At 32.7% G+C, this 17,043-nt stretch overlaps 1 protein-coding gene across 4 annotated transcripts in view; it reads left to right on the top strand.

Annotated features, from left to right (window-relative positions):
- The window catches only part of LOC129000823 (ral guanine nucleotide dissociation stimulator-like 1), a 126,147-nt gene that overhangs the window by 86,648 nt on the left and 22,456 nt on the right, over positions 1–17,043 (top strand). For all 4 annotated transcript variants that reach the window (XM_054427853.1, XM_054427851.1, XM_054427850.1 and 1 more), the window contains exon 2: positions 10,952–11,056. In XM_054427853.1, coding sequence (XP_054283828.1) covers positions 10,952–11,056 — 105 coding nt within the window. The remainder of the gene's footprint in view (positions 1–10,951; positions 11,057–17,043) is intronic.

Genomic DNA, 17,043 nt, shown 5'->3' with positions numbered 1-17,043 from the left:
ATTTAAATAATGATTTTTGACTTCGTTATGGGATAAACAAGCGGTTCCCCAACCCACTTGGCAAATAAATTAATATTGGGCTTTGTATATTTCATAATTTTGTTTCCATTTTCGTGAAACCACCAGATAAGAATCTACTTGTTTACATGGGTTGCTAACGGCAGGAAATTGGCAATTACTTATCAGTACATTATATGAGTCATATTACTCATCGGGATTTCGGTGAAGTGTAAGAAACGTTTTATGTGCCATCGCGCAGGTAAAAAATGAAGAAGTATTACTGTAGTAGAAGTATAGAAATAACAAGTATTGGTAGCCTAGATATGTTTATAGCAAAATCAGTAATTATAAAATAATAAATTTGAGACACACGTATTAATGTGTTTACTCGCAATTGAGTTTGTTAGCAAATTTCCCATATAGGGAATAATCTATTCGCGAACCAGCGTGATCGGACTATGGGAACGGTGGTTTATAGGGGGGTTTTCCCATATTTGTCCCTAAAACACAAGTTTTCACAATTTATTTCAGAACCATTTTGTAGAGCTTAAAAAAAGAAATAATTTTGTATAATGCAGCGTTGTTGTATGACTAACGGTTACGGAGATAATAAAAAAATAATAAAATTTAAAATTCCCATGTTATTCTTATGGAGAATAAATAAGCTGTTGTAGTTTGCTTGTCCATAGATATATTTTTATCAAACTTGTAAATTTGTTTTATTCCATACCAAGCTATCAACATTTCAACAAAAAAAAACATACCTCAATACCTTCCCTGTAGCAGCAAACCTAAGTACTCAGTAAAATCAATGCTACTGTATTTAAATAGTAAATAAATCTGACAATTTTAAGGGAATATTTTAGTAGAAATTCAGCCAGGAAAATGAACATTCGCTTAGTCTGCAGGTTTGCTGTGGCAGGGGTATTTTAGTTTACAACAAAAGTTTTTTTAATTTGAAATTTACAGTTTCGTATTTATTGATTTCTTTTATAAACATTTAATTGTAAACACAAACTATTTTGGAGCCATTGGACAACGAACCCCGCATATTCTATTATTTTTAGTTTTAACAATTAATCTTCAAAACTGCCACACATAGAAGTGTTAAGTATAGCTTAAGAGTTACCTTTGCGCTGGGTTAAGTTTTTAGGTTAGCGCGCATTGTCTACCACAACAATGAAATGTGCGTTGTTGTCGCTGATTCATATGTACTGCGTCTCATATTTGCTAGAAGTGCTGAATTTCTTCGCAGTGCTACTTGCACTGAAATGCTTACTCTGTGTATGTTCATGACTAAATGAATCATGACATGACTACTCGTTGCCGATTATTCTATTAGAATTAAGTTTGGAATTATGAAGAAAGTTGCCAGTAACGTTGTTTCGAGTAACAAGTAATGATAACGTTACTATTCTGACCAATTTATCTCCTGTTTAGAATCCTTTATCAGTCAAATAGTATTTTAATATATATGTTCAAAACGTGATCAAAAATAAATGTTATAAATTACAGTATAATTTTTGTGTCAGTCTTATGCTTCAAGTGACTAGTGCAAAATGTCCAAAACATGTGTAAATTGTATTAAAAACAACCTGTGTGTCGAAAAAGTGACTTGAAAATTTTTGTCTGATTTTTATTACATTACGTAAAATATTTTTGATAGGCATCTTACACGTGTAAAAGCGGCTCACATTTGTTCTTACATTTGAAATGGTGGACTCCAAAATTGACCATTGCAGGATAAATAGTGAGGCATGAATAAATAGACTAACTAGAGTCTTACTCTGCCAACGGCCTGATACTAACATGCTGCTTTAACAAACTAAGAAAATCGTGTACATCGTTAAAAACATATCCACCTACAAGCAGTTTTATAGGAAAATGTTCAAGCCAGCAATCATTGTACCTTACCCAATAGCAAGTTGTCAATAGGCAACCTAATAGGCAAAATTGTCAACCCATTGTGTTTTGGCAAAACGATTTATCTTACACCTGTCGCAAATTTTAGCAAATTGGACATTTTGATTGACTGTTGTATGCTGATGAAGCGTCAGTTTAGCCTTGAATTGCGCAATAGAAGGATGGGAACCTGACCATTCCCACGACATGGCGAGGGCGGTGGTGTGTGATAAGATATTACACCTAGGTGTTGGACCGTTTCCTGCCAGCAAAGTGATACACGTCCGTTGGATTGCAACGTTTCTTTGTTTCATCTGTATATTGTATTTCTCTCTTTCTGTATTCTCTTCGCTGAGTTTCTGGATTAAGACATTGTAGACGTAGTTTGATGAAGATGGGAGATGAGTGTAGGACGATGTGAAAGCGTTAGAACTGAGTAATAACAGTTGATAATCCCGGGTTTAACTCATGTTTGTATGTTGCATCAAAGGTTGTATATTGTGCTTTGTCAATTAAATTGTTTACAGATTGAAATTGGTGTTGTTAAGTGGGTCGTTTGAATAAGTAAAATTAGAATTTGGGAATTTTTGTTACCTATTAGGTCGTTGAGGATGCGGATTTTTCGTTGATGTACGAAATTTATCTTTTGGTAGCTCGGGTTCAATTCCCGAAAACCACGAAAACATTGTATTTTGGGACTCGGTATAGGAGGGGAGTTTACCATAAACTGCAAGTCTACTTTTGTAAAAAAGGGTACGTTTCTTGAACTAGGAGGGCTTATTGAGGAGTCCAAGCATTTTTAGTTTTTCTGTGGCCTACAAGGAAAATAGGTTCGTGTTGACACAAAGTGATTAAATTATCATTAGCCTGTCTGAATCTTTCACTTCTTTCTTCATATCAGAGATTATTCAGTTGCCCAATGAAGGCACTACTATGTACTGTACTATGTATTGGTCTAGTAGCTTTAGCCAAGAATTTAAATGCAACGATGAATAACGGAAAATTGCAGAAACTGGGCGAATCTCAACTGACTTTACCAAAGTTACCGAGTAATTAGTAGTGGGTGGCTTGACCAGCTCAGGTCGTAGTGGACAATCAAGTGATGAGGTCGATACAATAGCGATAACAAGCTTCAAGGCCGAGTGTGGGAATCATTATCCAATTGGACGTGAACGGCCTCCACGGTCCTGCAACGGTGGAAACATCGGTGAATCATAGGACTTGGCGCTATACCGCTCCATCGTGCCTGCCCACCGCCAAACCTACGTGCTGTGGGAGCTTGGCAATGCTGTGTTGCATGGACATTGTTTGGTCCTAGTTTTGGTGCGTAGGGTTTTCTAGATGCAATAGATCTATGTAAATGTTGATGTCTTCCTGTTTTCATAGAAATAATTTTTAACTATCCGTACTAAAAGTATTGCGTGAATAGGAGAGTTTGAGGGGAGAAGAAGACTATCAAGAGAGCTTTCAAGACGTGTCCCTTTTATAACCAGCCGTGATAACAGTTTTTGAGGTTATTCAAAGCGCATTGAAAATACGGAATAAGGTAGGAGTGAAGACAGGCTCCTTGTCGCAGAGGTCAGAGATGAGGTTTTGCATGACGTCGTGGAAAGAAAGGTTACTAACTTATTGTTAACTGATACTTTAATACTTTCTTATTAAATGGCGACGATACAAAGTAGGTATTTTAAGCCAAGTATGAATGGAGATGAGTGTAGGATGAGTGGCGCGATCTAATAGTCTTGTAAGTGACTAAGGCCGACATTCCTTAGACACAGCTGTTAATTCATAGCCCATACAGCTAATGGCAACTAAAGGACCTACAGTTTATAGTGGAATCCGAACCACATTTTTGCCTTGGTTTATATACGAATTGGTCTAATTATCAGGATAGTACTGTGGATAGTCGTAGAACTCACGATACATGTACGCATAGGTGTTAATAATTGAACACCTTACGTCTAAAGTATTAAAACGAATAACATGGAAACAGTCAAATTTTACTTTATTTAACTTATTCTCCCCCCCCCCCCCCCCATTAAACTGACTCGAGTCGTCCTGTTAAGCTTTGCAACAATTGGAAGTGGTCTGTTACTCATCTCGTGAGCTGCAACTGTCGTAACATCGCGAACGGCTGGACAAAGCGGAAGCTAATAACATGAAGAATCCCGTTTAATGAATTGTTGCCAGAAGTTCTAATTGGATGTATTATTCATCTCTTCCGCCGCACTGACGACTTCCTGACAAGTAGTTCCGTCCTGGACCACGGGTATTGTGTAGGGATCCAAAAGACATCTTAAGGGGAAAAACTACGAGACGATTTTCCTTTCGTTTGAGAAATCATTGAGAATTATTAGGGAAATTTATAAATGTATTATTGCTGTGGAAAGTCCGTCCGACCTACGCGGAACATTTTTGCTATGTAAATCCCTGTCGATGTCAAGGTATTGGTGCATGTTTATGTCTACACATAATAGTAATGAATAAAGATTTGTTAGCCTATACTTACTGTGTTGTTATTACTGTATTACTATTTTAAATGAAGAGTTGGAGCAGGTATCTTTCCTAAGTAAAAATATTGTGCTTACCAAGTTTGTAAGTTTAGACCATAATAGCCTTGAGTTTAGACTTCTCAATCGTGCTCGCTCTCATATCTTAAGGTTCGCTGGTTCGATCCAAGCAAGATCGATCCTAAAACCAGATACCATTCATCATTAGGCAATTTATGTAACAAAGAATAACCAAGGAGACCAAGGTTTGGACTACACAATGAATGTAAACACTCCAATGTTGTTAACAGAAAAATAAACCGAATTGTATTAAAAATTAATTCATTACTTAAACAAACTATCTATTATGTAAACATGACAGTCCTGGACACAACCTACGAATATATTATTCTAGTTCCTTCCAATTCATAAGATGTGATTACACTAACGTAAGATTGAATTAAAATGGAGTTTGAAAGATTTCACTAAAAAATGTATGAAAGTATACGCGTTCCCAACTAAAACTTGACCCAGAAATTGACCTGGAAAGTGTTTGAGGTCACAAATTAATGAATGGCCCCTGGCGTCAGTTGTTGCATCATTGTTACCTCAGAACAGCTGATCACCAGCTGATGTATTGTTGAGCACGATCAGCTGTTACGCTACAGTCTACACCTGTCAAGTGTAACTAGTCTTGTGTTGTCACCCGTGTAGTGCAGTCTTTGTTGTGAGTCGGTGTCTCTGATATCTTTTATGTTTTTCATCACCTCCGTTTTCCGTCGAAAAGGAAGGAAGGAATCTTGTCATAAGGTGATATTTATATTTGAGTTGTGTTTATAGCAGATTAGTAGTTTTACCGTCCTTTTAATAAGGTATACACCCAAAAGTACCTTTAGCGTCAAATGAAAACTATCTCACATGTGCTCGGATTACCACTGATTATACAGTATTCTATTTATAGCCAGTGACAATAACATAAGTTAAATATATCAATCAGATGTGTGACAAAGTTGTAAAATAAAAAGTCAACATTCTGACTTTCTTACTTTTTTATGTACACCAAACAAAAAAATTATCTATGATGAGTGGACTCCGGGTACCGGCATGTCAACCGAAGCTTTTTGTGCAACAGATCTAAGTAAGTTTGAGACCGTCAAAAATACAGGAACTTTCTCAGGCTTTTCGCATTGTTCGTTGGTGTACAGAGATACAGACATGCAATTGGATTTGTGGCGAATGGTTTATTAATTGACAGATTGTAAACTGTTTATAGGTTTTTAAGGGTGTTGTGTAGTATTTTGAAGATAGATCAATTTGTGTTGCACTTCCACCTGTAGCCTTACTGACTTGTTCTGACTTTTGTTGTTATCCCCAATCTGTTCGTAAATCATAAGACAAACCGATTTCATAAGTTTACAGTTATTTGAGGATAAAAACACGTGAGATGAGATACCATTACATGGTTCAATGGTTTTTGGTTTGTCATAAAATGTGTATAATCTTTATAAGAAAATTAAGATAGTTGATATTATTTGACTTATTTTAGGAAAAAGCAAAACACAATTTCCACAGCTGCTTAGCTTTGCCAGTAGACAAAGCTCAAGGTTGCCAATTTTTTTTTCTTATTATTTGAAGAAAAGTTTTAGTTCGTCCATTATATACATATTGCACTTTTTATTCGTTTTTACACGGTTAAAAACAACCAAAAACTTGAAATAAATACAATGAAAACCTAGAGTTTATTTTAAATAGGAAGATATTGCATTACATTCCAGAATGAAATTATAGCACAATTGGTTATCTATATCTGGTATGTAAAGGAAAATATAATGCCAAGCTTTTAAATCTGATCCACTGCAGTAGTTATTTATTTTTAGCCCCTACTGTAATAGACTACTTACTTTACTCATGGGTCTTGATTATTGGTTTGATTATAATAGTTGTTGCAATAATTTAGTAATTATGTATTTTTCCTACAGTTACCTAACAATGTACATGTTCTCTCATTCATTTGAGAGAGCAAAGTGGCCAATTCGCTCATCAGTGAGACAATATTAACATTGGAGACAATATTAACATTGTCTCACTCTAATTACTTTGTCTCACTCCAGATTTGCAACGTGAAGGCACGAAATAGTGAGCGCGTATCATGCAGACAAGGTCGTATGCGCGCGAAATACGTTGGCAGCAATGGTTGTAAATCAGCTGGTCAGCTGTTGTACTGTTGTTGATCGTGTTGATCATTAAATGTCATATTAAAAGTTCACTTCTGTGTAAAAATATGTCACGTTTCTTTACTAATATGCTTGTTTTGTTGTAACTGTAGGAAAAGTATAATGTGCAACTCGAGTGCAAAGTGCAATTGCCTCACTCGAGAGAAATTTGCTCACTAGTTGCACAAATAACTATTTTCCCTGTAGAATCAAACGTGCAGAATATTAAATTTCTAATTACTTTTTTACACGTTTAAATAAAAGACAATTTTATTTACACTTTTTAGAAGTGACATAATGTTAAATTATACTTATTCTTTGTTAAGTGATATATTAAGCTAAACAATATTTTACTTTTGTTACAAAAGTGGCATTAGCTCAATGAGTAGTTAAGTGTGTTAATCGGTGTGTTTGCCACAGCAGCAAACCCAAGAATAAATATACTCATTATCTATTATTTATATGTGTGCAAGTATAAATTTGCGCTGTTATATTATATTCTTTTTTAAATTCTCCAACAGAAAATTCGACAAAACCTTGTAAATTGGTTAGTTAGCAGGTTTGCTGTATCAATTACAGTATACACCTGTTGCCACTGAAAATATACTATTTAGTTGACTCTAGGTGTTACATAATGAGTTATGCCCATACGTGAACTGCATTTCCTTGCTCAAACTTTCTGTGACAGTTTTCTTTTCTAGTGTTGAATGTAAACAATATAAAGTGTACAGAGACTTTTAACACTTGTTGACACATTTGTCACACAAACTACACAAACATTAGTGAGTATGTGCGTCATAACCTACTCCATTTGCGGCGAACTGTTGACATTGTCTTTGACTCTATTACTGCTCTTGTTAATGTATTGATGGATTATGGGAAATTATCATACACATCCTGTTCAAGATTGTATTCAATAGGACTTGTACGTTTTGATTGGCACCAAACAAAGGTTTTTAATGTTTTTATGACACTTCACATGTTTTATCGAGTGTGATTCTTTTCAAACCAAGTTAATAAAATACTCTATAAATTTGGAATATTTTGCAAAAAATCTGTTTGAAATCTAAAAAAATCTTGCCTATGACCACTACATTACAATATTTTTTTTTCATTTTAGGGTCTCTAAAATTCAAAATCCACTCTTGTTTTAGTTATGATACAGTATGTTTTATAGCCTAGTTAAAAATAACTTATGCATATTCTTAGGGTTTTGTTGACATTTGAATCAACTTTTTAAGCTACATCATCATAAAAACACTGTCTGTATTGCGTTGTATACTTTTAGCTTAAATCCATAAAACTAGTATTCTTCTTACCAAATTGAAGTACACGTTGAATGTAATTTATCGGGATGTTTGAAGTTAAAATTCATCATGTTATGCACCTTTTTTCATGCAAATTAAAAAAATTAATGGAATTTACTTAGGCTGTTATTGAAAGATGAATTTACTATAGATCATTATTATAAAGAAAGTGTAATTTTGTTTGTAGATTAAAATTAGTTACTGAATTAAAAATGAAACGTTTTGTAACACCAATTAGAATTTTTCTAAAAATCTAACAATTTTGTTTTAAATTTTGTAATTTAAGAGATTTTTTTGTTAAAAGTCCTATACCGTATCATGGTAGAGGGGAGTTTTAGCTTGATGGATCAGCGTCCTACTGAGACTTCGCTTTTTTTCCGCGAAACAAATTTACAGTTCCGTAGGGAGTCCGAAGATGGCTTTTCATTTCGCCCCTTAGACTTTCCTCTGAGCGATATTGCTGTTTATATTCATCGAGAAAATGAGAAGTCTGTTGATGCTTTGGAAAATACAACTCGTCAAAATCTTTACGTAGAACACAGTTTGTACAAAGAGGGCAAATGTGTCTGGTGTGAGAGGACAAATGGAAAAAAATCAGATCTATGATTAAGTTTTGTCATTGACAGTTCTATTTCTTGAAGTGGAGAATATCTATTGTTTGTAAATATAAATAATGACTTCATATTGTTCTACTTATTCCTTATAGACTGCAAAAGGTATGAACGCAGGTTGGATAAATAAGTAGAATACTAATTTGTATATTCTATTTTGTAAGATTTTTTTGTATGTTGTAGATAAAGATAAAACCTCTGTGTTTAAAACTTTTTCTAACCATTCTTATTTTATTAATTTTTTAGAGTAGTAATTTTGAATTTGCTGTTTGAGTTATACAATTGAATTATTCTATTATAAAAAAACTGTTTTTATGGAAAGTTGTAAACAACTTGATTCACCATGAACTTGTGAGCTTTGCTTTTTAAATTAAACAACAACTTCAGGGTATTTATACTATTTAATCTAAAATCGATTATTTCTAAATTGAATACACATTAACGAGTCTTATGCTTTACTATCTACGTATTTATTTAGCATATAGTGTTGTAAGTAAATCATACAAGTTTTTATAAAGAATCACGAGTATCAGACTAGTTTAAACAAAATGTCACACAGGTAATTATCACTTTGATAGACATATTTTGAGCGATCATGTAGCAATAATTCATACAATACAGTATTTAAATACGCACAAAAATAACTCATACAGTATTTTTTATGTGTTAACTTCATTCTAGCATAGAAAATATTACAAATTTATTAAAATGAGATTGTTATGCACTGCTACAGAAAAATACTATGTTAGTGTGTTGGAGTGTTGTAATTTTTTTATTACGAAGATACTTCATTCCTCTGTTCTTTTACATAGAGACATCCGCTTCATTCCTCTATTCTTTTACATAGAGACATCCGCTTCATTCCTCTATTCTTTTACATAGAGACATCCGCTTCATTCTTCTATTCTTTTACATAGAGACATCTGCTTCATTCTTCTATTCTTTTACATAGAGACATCCGCTTCATTCTTCTATTATTTTACATAGAGACATCCGCTTCATTCCTCTATTCTTTTACATAGAGACATCCGCTTCATTCTTCTATTCTTTTACATAGAGACATCCGCTTCATTCTTCTATTCTTTTACATAGAGACATCCGCTTCATTCCTCTATTCTTTTACATAGAGACATCCGCTTCATTCCTCTATTCTTTTACATAGAGACATCCGCTTCATTCCTCTATTCTTTTACATAGAGACATCCGCTTCATTCTTCTATTCTTTTACATAGAGACATCCGCTTCATTCTTCTATTCTTTTACATAGAGACATCCGCTTCATTCCTCTATTCTTTTACATAGAGACATCCGCTTCATTCTTCTATTCTTTTACATAGAGACATCCGCTTCATTCTTCTATTCTTTTACATAGAGACATCCGCTTCATTCCTCTATTCTTTTACATAGAGACGTCCGTGAGTTATGAAAGATACTGTCGTTTGTCACACTCCGCTGGTGACATGAGAAACCAATTACGTGTGTACTTTGTCATAAAAGAAATTGGATCATGTGCGTTGTTTTCTCAGGATCGGAAGCATGCAGTAATGAGTGTTAAGTTCTATAAACATTTCAATTTATTCAGTCTCTAATTCTACATAGTGTGTATATTTTTGGTCCAACTATTCGCGGATTTTGATTTTTTTCTTGCTAATTAATTTGATCTTTTTTGGAGGGGTGTAAGTTTGATAGTATTTCCTTATTCAATAATGAGTTTGCAGAAAACGTATGGATATAAATTGACGTTGGCTTTTAAAATGCATGGATTTTATTACAGTTATTACAATATTCAACAAAGTGATTGTAGGTAGTAATTAATGCGGGTAAAAATTCAAAACTCTTTCTCAGATTTCAGCACTGTTGGTTTTAAATGAGAGAGCATAGCTCAGAGGTATTATTTTAGACTGTTAGGAGAAACAGTAATAATAAAATACTTGTTATGATGGAAAATTTCCAAAATCTGGTTGAAAATCTAGATTCAGAGCCGCAACTTATACTGTACACTATTTAATTGACTTGGTACACATTAATCGTACAAGTCCAGGCAATGTTTCCTTTTATTTTGTTTAAATGGTTGGGGCTCACCTCAAACACTTATTTATTACAATTATCAAACAAAACTCACAATGTGAGCCGGTAAAGTTCAAAAGTTAACTGTATTGTTACATTTTTTTACGGAGAACTGGAACATAAACACAAGACATCGCTGCCTTGGTTATATTATGTCGTGATATTCAACTGATCCACCAAAATCAGTTTTTAAATCGTAATGGATTGTTTTTGAGGTTTTGTACACTGGTAGACGCTCCAGAAAACTATTAGTAATTAGCGTTTGGTTATAGCCAGCAAGAGGTGTGTTCATGTGTTTATACTTTAAGTAGACAAGTTGATAAATAGTTTATACAATATTTACGTTTGGTTTGTGTTTACAGCAGCCTACCTGGAGATTGTGGGAGGAAGAAAGAGTGGATGGTGCCGTTTACACTGTCTATCTCAAGAAAGTCCGCTACCATCGGCCCACCAAGTCTGTGTCATCTGTGAGTATACAGTTTTGATTTACATTCTTTTTTAGTTCAGTTCCTCTGTAAAAAGTCTGGCTTTATTTTTTTTTCTTGTATTAGTTGTAACTAATCAAGTGAATTTGTAAGTGCTCAAGCAAAACGGCTGGCTACAGTGTAACGGCTAAAGTTGTTTAGTTATTTTTTTAGTAAGTCAAAATTAGTATTTAAGTGTCATCAGGTGGTGCTTTGGTTACCATCTAACCAAGCTAACAGCTCAGAGGGAAAAGGAACCATGTGTACATTTCCGAAACCAACCACTAGTACCACAAGAACCACTAATAATAATTTGATCATTACATTTACTCAATGTGAAATGTTTCAATTATCAATACAATGAATTATATGTTTAACGATTTCTAATAATACCTGAGGCTAAAAAATTGCTGTCGCTGTTATTTAATGATAAGAAATAAAATCTTAATACTATGTAGATTTTTTTCCTATTAAAACTCCCAACAGTGTGTACATTAACACTTTAAATATTAAAATTACTTTTTAATATTTAATGAACGCAAAAGCTGTTACATTATTGAGAAGCTAAGCAATCAACTGGCAAAACAGTAATCAATTTTCTAAAAGTTTCAAAGTTCCAAAGTCGTTTGCATTAAACCCTGGCCTCAGGCTGCCTTTAAGCTGGGTGGTCAATTTCATGCCACATAGCACACAGTTTTAGTCCTGCCTTCTTATAGTGGAAAGCTACAAGAAAACGGGTTTAAATTGTAATAATACTTAGTGTAACTAGGCTTACAGAGGTGTATTACATAATTTTAATAGTATTGTTAAATAAATAATATTGTAACATTAGTATGTCTAACAATAAAAAAATAAAAAATGGTCCTTTCTCTTAAGCGCGTTTAAATTTAGGCTACAACTGAGCGTAATCACACGTTTAAGTATTAAAAATCATTAGTCAGATTTTGGGCAGTAATTCTAAAGTCAATCGTAATACGAAAGTACTAAAACCAAGTATTTTTTTAAATAACCAAGCTGAATTTATTCTAAATCAATAAAAGGATAATGACTTTCTTTGGTTTCCCATAGTATAATTACTTTTCGAAGAATGTATTCAAAGACATTTTCTTATACATTTATTTTCTTTCACCAGCCAAATTTGTATGCTAACCTTGTCTTCTAGCATAAACTTGTTTGAAGGCTAAATATGTCTGAAATGTAGGTTATATTCAATAAGTGCGGTGTATTATAAACACCGGCTCCCGTGCGAGAGAAATAATGTTTGCAAACTGGAAGCTTGGCAAAGCACTTTGAAATAGTGTGTGGCATGAAATACTGCTTGGGAAAGCGCTGAATACATCAAAGGGATGTCCCGGCTTTTCTGCTGATTACGACTAAAAGTAATAAACTGTCTTTGTCTGGGACTGGAATTAATATAATTTCATTCAACGCAACATATTGTGTTGAAAATTTCATGTTATTTTCAATAAAGTTTTTAAAGTCGTACACAAACTAAAAATGGTATAGTAATCATAATTCACCATATATCTGGTAACATTTGCAACTGAAAATTTAAAAATAACTATTATAGATAGTTAAAATTTAATTGGTACCTGAACTAATTTAATTGGTATATGTTACGAATGGTAAACTTATTTTCCATCATACAAAAGTCTCGTCACATTTCAGTTGTTAAAACAGTTTTTCTTTTTTAGACACACATTTTATTACTTTAATAATTCAAAAGAAAATGAGGAAATTGTTCTTAAGGATCTTCTACATACCCATTAACTAACCTAATACGAAGAACTTGAAGTAAAATGGAACTTCAACATTTCCCCAATCAAAATTACCTGATTCCACTAGGGTTTCTTTAATTTTCTTGGTTACAGCCAAAACATATTGAGTGAGTGTCCTAGTGTCCATACTTAATCGTCAATATGTGTAACGAATAAACTAGATGTTTTGTGATAAATGCATTTTACGCTGAAACTAACGAATAGCCGTTGGCAATCGAATTAAGTTGGAATTCGCTAATTAATTAATATGAGTCCCTGGCGGTCATAAACCAATTAGTTGCCATGTACAGCCTGAGTTAATCTATTTACGGGTAGAATTTATTATTGCTTGTTCAGTTGCATGCTGTGTTAAACTACCAGTTATGTGGTTCAATGATTGTGACAAGATATGAGTGATGTACTAATAACGACATTGAGGATATTGCATTATTGCATTACCAATCATTGGATTTTGGTTTGCTACTTTTGGATGTTAAATATTTTTCACATCACAATGAGATATTGGCACACCACAATGTATTGTACAATACATATACGTATTGTACAATACATTGATGTGGTTGCATACAAAAGGACTGATGAAGTTCTAAGTAACGAAACTAGTCATACTAACACACAACACAGTAAAGTAAACAACACAGAACAGAACAGAACAGTAAAGTTAAGTTAAATCAACTGAGGTTGGATAAGCTAATTTTATTTGATCGATAATATATTCCAACCAAGAATCATAATGAATAATATACAATGAACAATTAACTATACAAACTTTATTATCTTCTCTGTAGCAGCAAACCTAAGAGCTCTTTAAACTAATTCTATTAAAATAGGGAATAAATATTAAATTTTGAAGGAGATATTTTAATGAAAATCCAATCAGGCAAATGGAAATTTGCTCAGTCTCTAGGGTTGCTACTGCGGTGATATTTTTAAATGTTGATACGTCTTAATAACATAATAAACTATATGAGATAAATGTTATGCATGGCTTACTAGAAAGAAATCCTTTTAATAACGTTGTATGTGTTCTTAATATGTTAATGTTTGCGTTACTAGAGAATCTGTTTACATTTACGTCGTAAAGTAACCTTCTCCAATACAAACAGTACAAATGATTTGCTAGGTTCGTTTTCAGTCAAACATTGTCTAGTAAAATTAAGTGATGTTGATTTTTAAATTTAATATGATAATTTGGAGTTAATATTGTAATACGGGGGCTCTTATTTACCCCACGTTTTAATTTGAAGTATCAACTAATTTAATAAATATATTAAACCTTGATTATAAGTGAGTTAAGAGTCCTAACTTAGAAATAAATATATATTCGTTCCCGGTGTTTTATGTCGAACAAAATAAACATAATCAAAAACAAGGATCCTTTGAAGGAGACTTCTTTTTGTAAACAAAGAACAACATCATATTTGCCAAGGGCCTTAAGCATTCTGTTTTCTTTGATACTTCTTCTGAAAGATTTTTCATCCTTTTAACATAAGACGATTTTCTAATCAAATTCTATAAAATGTTCTTTTACAAATTAGATACTTTAAATTTATATGAGTTATTTTTTATATTTTGGATGTGATCATATTCACATGATAATGTTGATAAATCAGTTTTAAGAGCTTTCCACCTCAGCAAAAACAATCAAATTCAGTCACATTATCTAACTGACATTTTATAAATGTTAATGCACCAACCCCACCAGGCTTGATAAACACACATCTGTATTTGTTATCGCTTTATATTATTTCTGTTACCTGTTCGTGACACATGAATGACATGCCCTACGTATTTGAACCTTTCTGTGATTGGATTGGCTTGGCGTGTTTACTCACTGGCAAGTTAAACTGGTATTTTGAACAGCTCTTGATAGAGAAAATTTCATTAAACTGTTCGAGAAAAATTACACATACCTTCTCACTTTATCCTACAAAGAAACCCATTAAGGTTAGAACGTATAATTAGCAGGTTGATAATAATGTTTATCTGGTTGAGTCCAAATGAATGATCTAGGACACCTATCAGATGTCATGAGTAACATAACTGAAACGTCAATTACAATAATTAACAAGGATAGCTCAACACGAAGGATTGAACTCTGTGCTTGATGATTGTTTAACCCGGGAAAATGCTTTTAACGGAACTAGTTAACTATACTAGAATATTGGGTTTACAAATGTTATTAGTGTTAACTCAGAACCCTAACTCGGTATATAATTGTGTAAAAAATTGGTCAATGGTATATTTTCAAGCTATTTTTTACATTTGATTAATATCTGAAGATAACTAATACAGTACTATGTTAAAATGTGAAGACGGTTTTTGCCCAATGATTCTGAATCAACCAATTAACAGATTTTTATGATTTTACTTTTGAAATAGAGATAATTATGAGTTAAGAAGAGAATGAATAAATGAATTCTCACAGTAAAACTCCACATAATTCACCACATAAATTCATAATAATCATTACGGAATTTGAACAGGTCTGTTTTTCAAGTAGAGTGGCCAGTTTTAATCGTTTACAATGATTTTTTTCATTTAGTATAGATTGGAGTGAGTTTAATTAGAATGTCAAAGCACATATTATAGGCTAACTTTAGTTTCAGTTATTTGGAAATTAAATTTGAATAATTTTTTTTGTATTTGCAAACTAAACTGCTGCAAACACTCAGCCTAGAGTATGTGAGATGAATTCAGCATTTGGATAAAGATAACATGTATGTCGTGGTAATTTATCCATACCATAATATAATCAATTTAATTTTCTTTAAGTATAGCAGCCAACTGTAACATTTTACGTTTGTTTCAGTAATTTGTTTTAACCGGTTAAACTAAAAGCTGATTTAACATTCAGCTAATGTAACGCAATTGAATAAAGATTGCAAATAAATTAGTAATTTATATACGTTGTAGCCTATATGGCAATTTACAAACGAAGAACACAAGAAAATCCAACGGGTTCTAAGAAAATCCAAGTTGGTACAACTGTTAAACATTTGATTATTTGTTTTTTTTGTATAGTCTAAGATTTAATTTAATTTCAGTTTTCTTTGGCTAACATACGGGATAGTTTTTACTATATCAGGGTGTTTTTTATATATATATTTTGAGGACTACTTAGTACTTTCCTATACACTATTGAGACACGGGTTGACGGCTGGTATTATATATATAAAATGATTAACGAATTCAGTTCAAATTAATTATCTTTTCAATTATTAACAAGTTAATGAGTTATTGAAGTTCATTAGAATCTCAGCCATATTGAGCCAAGCTGCAGACTGTAATCCTCAGTCTGGCTCTCAGAGTTGATTATAATCCTGCTCTGACCTCATGTATTGGAACACATGATGGAGTTACTAATTGCAATTATTTGCAAGTTCATTAGTTACATTTTTGTACAACTTTTTCTTCTAATTATAAAATTGTGTTTGTTCCTTCTGATTATTATATAGAGAAGGATTATTTTCGTGGGATTTATGTTTTTTATAACACATACATTAGTAAAATTTGTAATTTTGGGCTTTACCAAAGCTACTTCATCGATAAGTAAGGTTGGATGTGCAGAATCTTGGAGGGTTAAAAGCTTTACTTATATAAGTTACTTTTTAGTAGTTTTCATAAGAAGCCATCCAATATAAAATGTGATTGTCCATTTAATTTTACAATCTTTAAACACTTTAGGTACCGGGTATGTTATTATTTTAAACGTGCGTGTATTTAAAATTTATTCATTTTATTTTGTTTGTATCCAAAAGAAATTAAAATTACAAAAAATGGCATGTTATGAAAATCAGCCGACACAAAATATCCAAAAATACAATAGCCTTTGCAGCCCTTATAGCCAAGTTTGTTGAATGTTTCCGTTCTTTGTTCGAAGGCCAGTTGGGTTATTATCAGCTACAACTTTGCCGAAACTCGTATCTGGTTTTGAACTCCCACCTGAGCTAAAGTTACTATAACTTCAACTTAACTCGTATAAGGGTAGGCTACTATGTCCCCTATTCCTGATAGCTTATTGTCTTTTTCAGTTTCATTTATAAATATTTTGAATGTGTTACTCTAGGTTTATACGTTTTTTTAATAATGTCGAGGAATTTATGTTAGTGTGAAATTCCCTCAAGAAAATTATCTTGTGAAAATTTTCGACATTTCCTTAACTAGGAGTATTTTATGAAAATAAAAAAATCAAATTACTGTCAGTAACAA

The sequence above is a fragment of the Macrosteles quadrilineatus genome, unplaced genomic scaffold, assembly GCF_028750875.1.
Source record: "Macrosteles quadrilineatus isolate MER2022 unplaced genomic scaffold, UCM_ALF_1.0 Scaffold_8__2_contigs__length_117827958, whole genome shotgun sequence".
Classification (NCBI taxonomy): Eukaryota; Metazoa; Arthropoda; class Insecta; order Hemiptera; family Cicadellidae; genus Macrosteles; species Macrosteles quadrilineatus.
The sequence above is the reverse complement of the archived record's forward strand: the minus strand, read 5'-3'. Positions and strand labels throughout refer to the sequence as shown.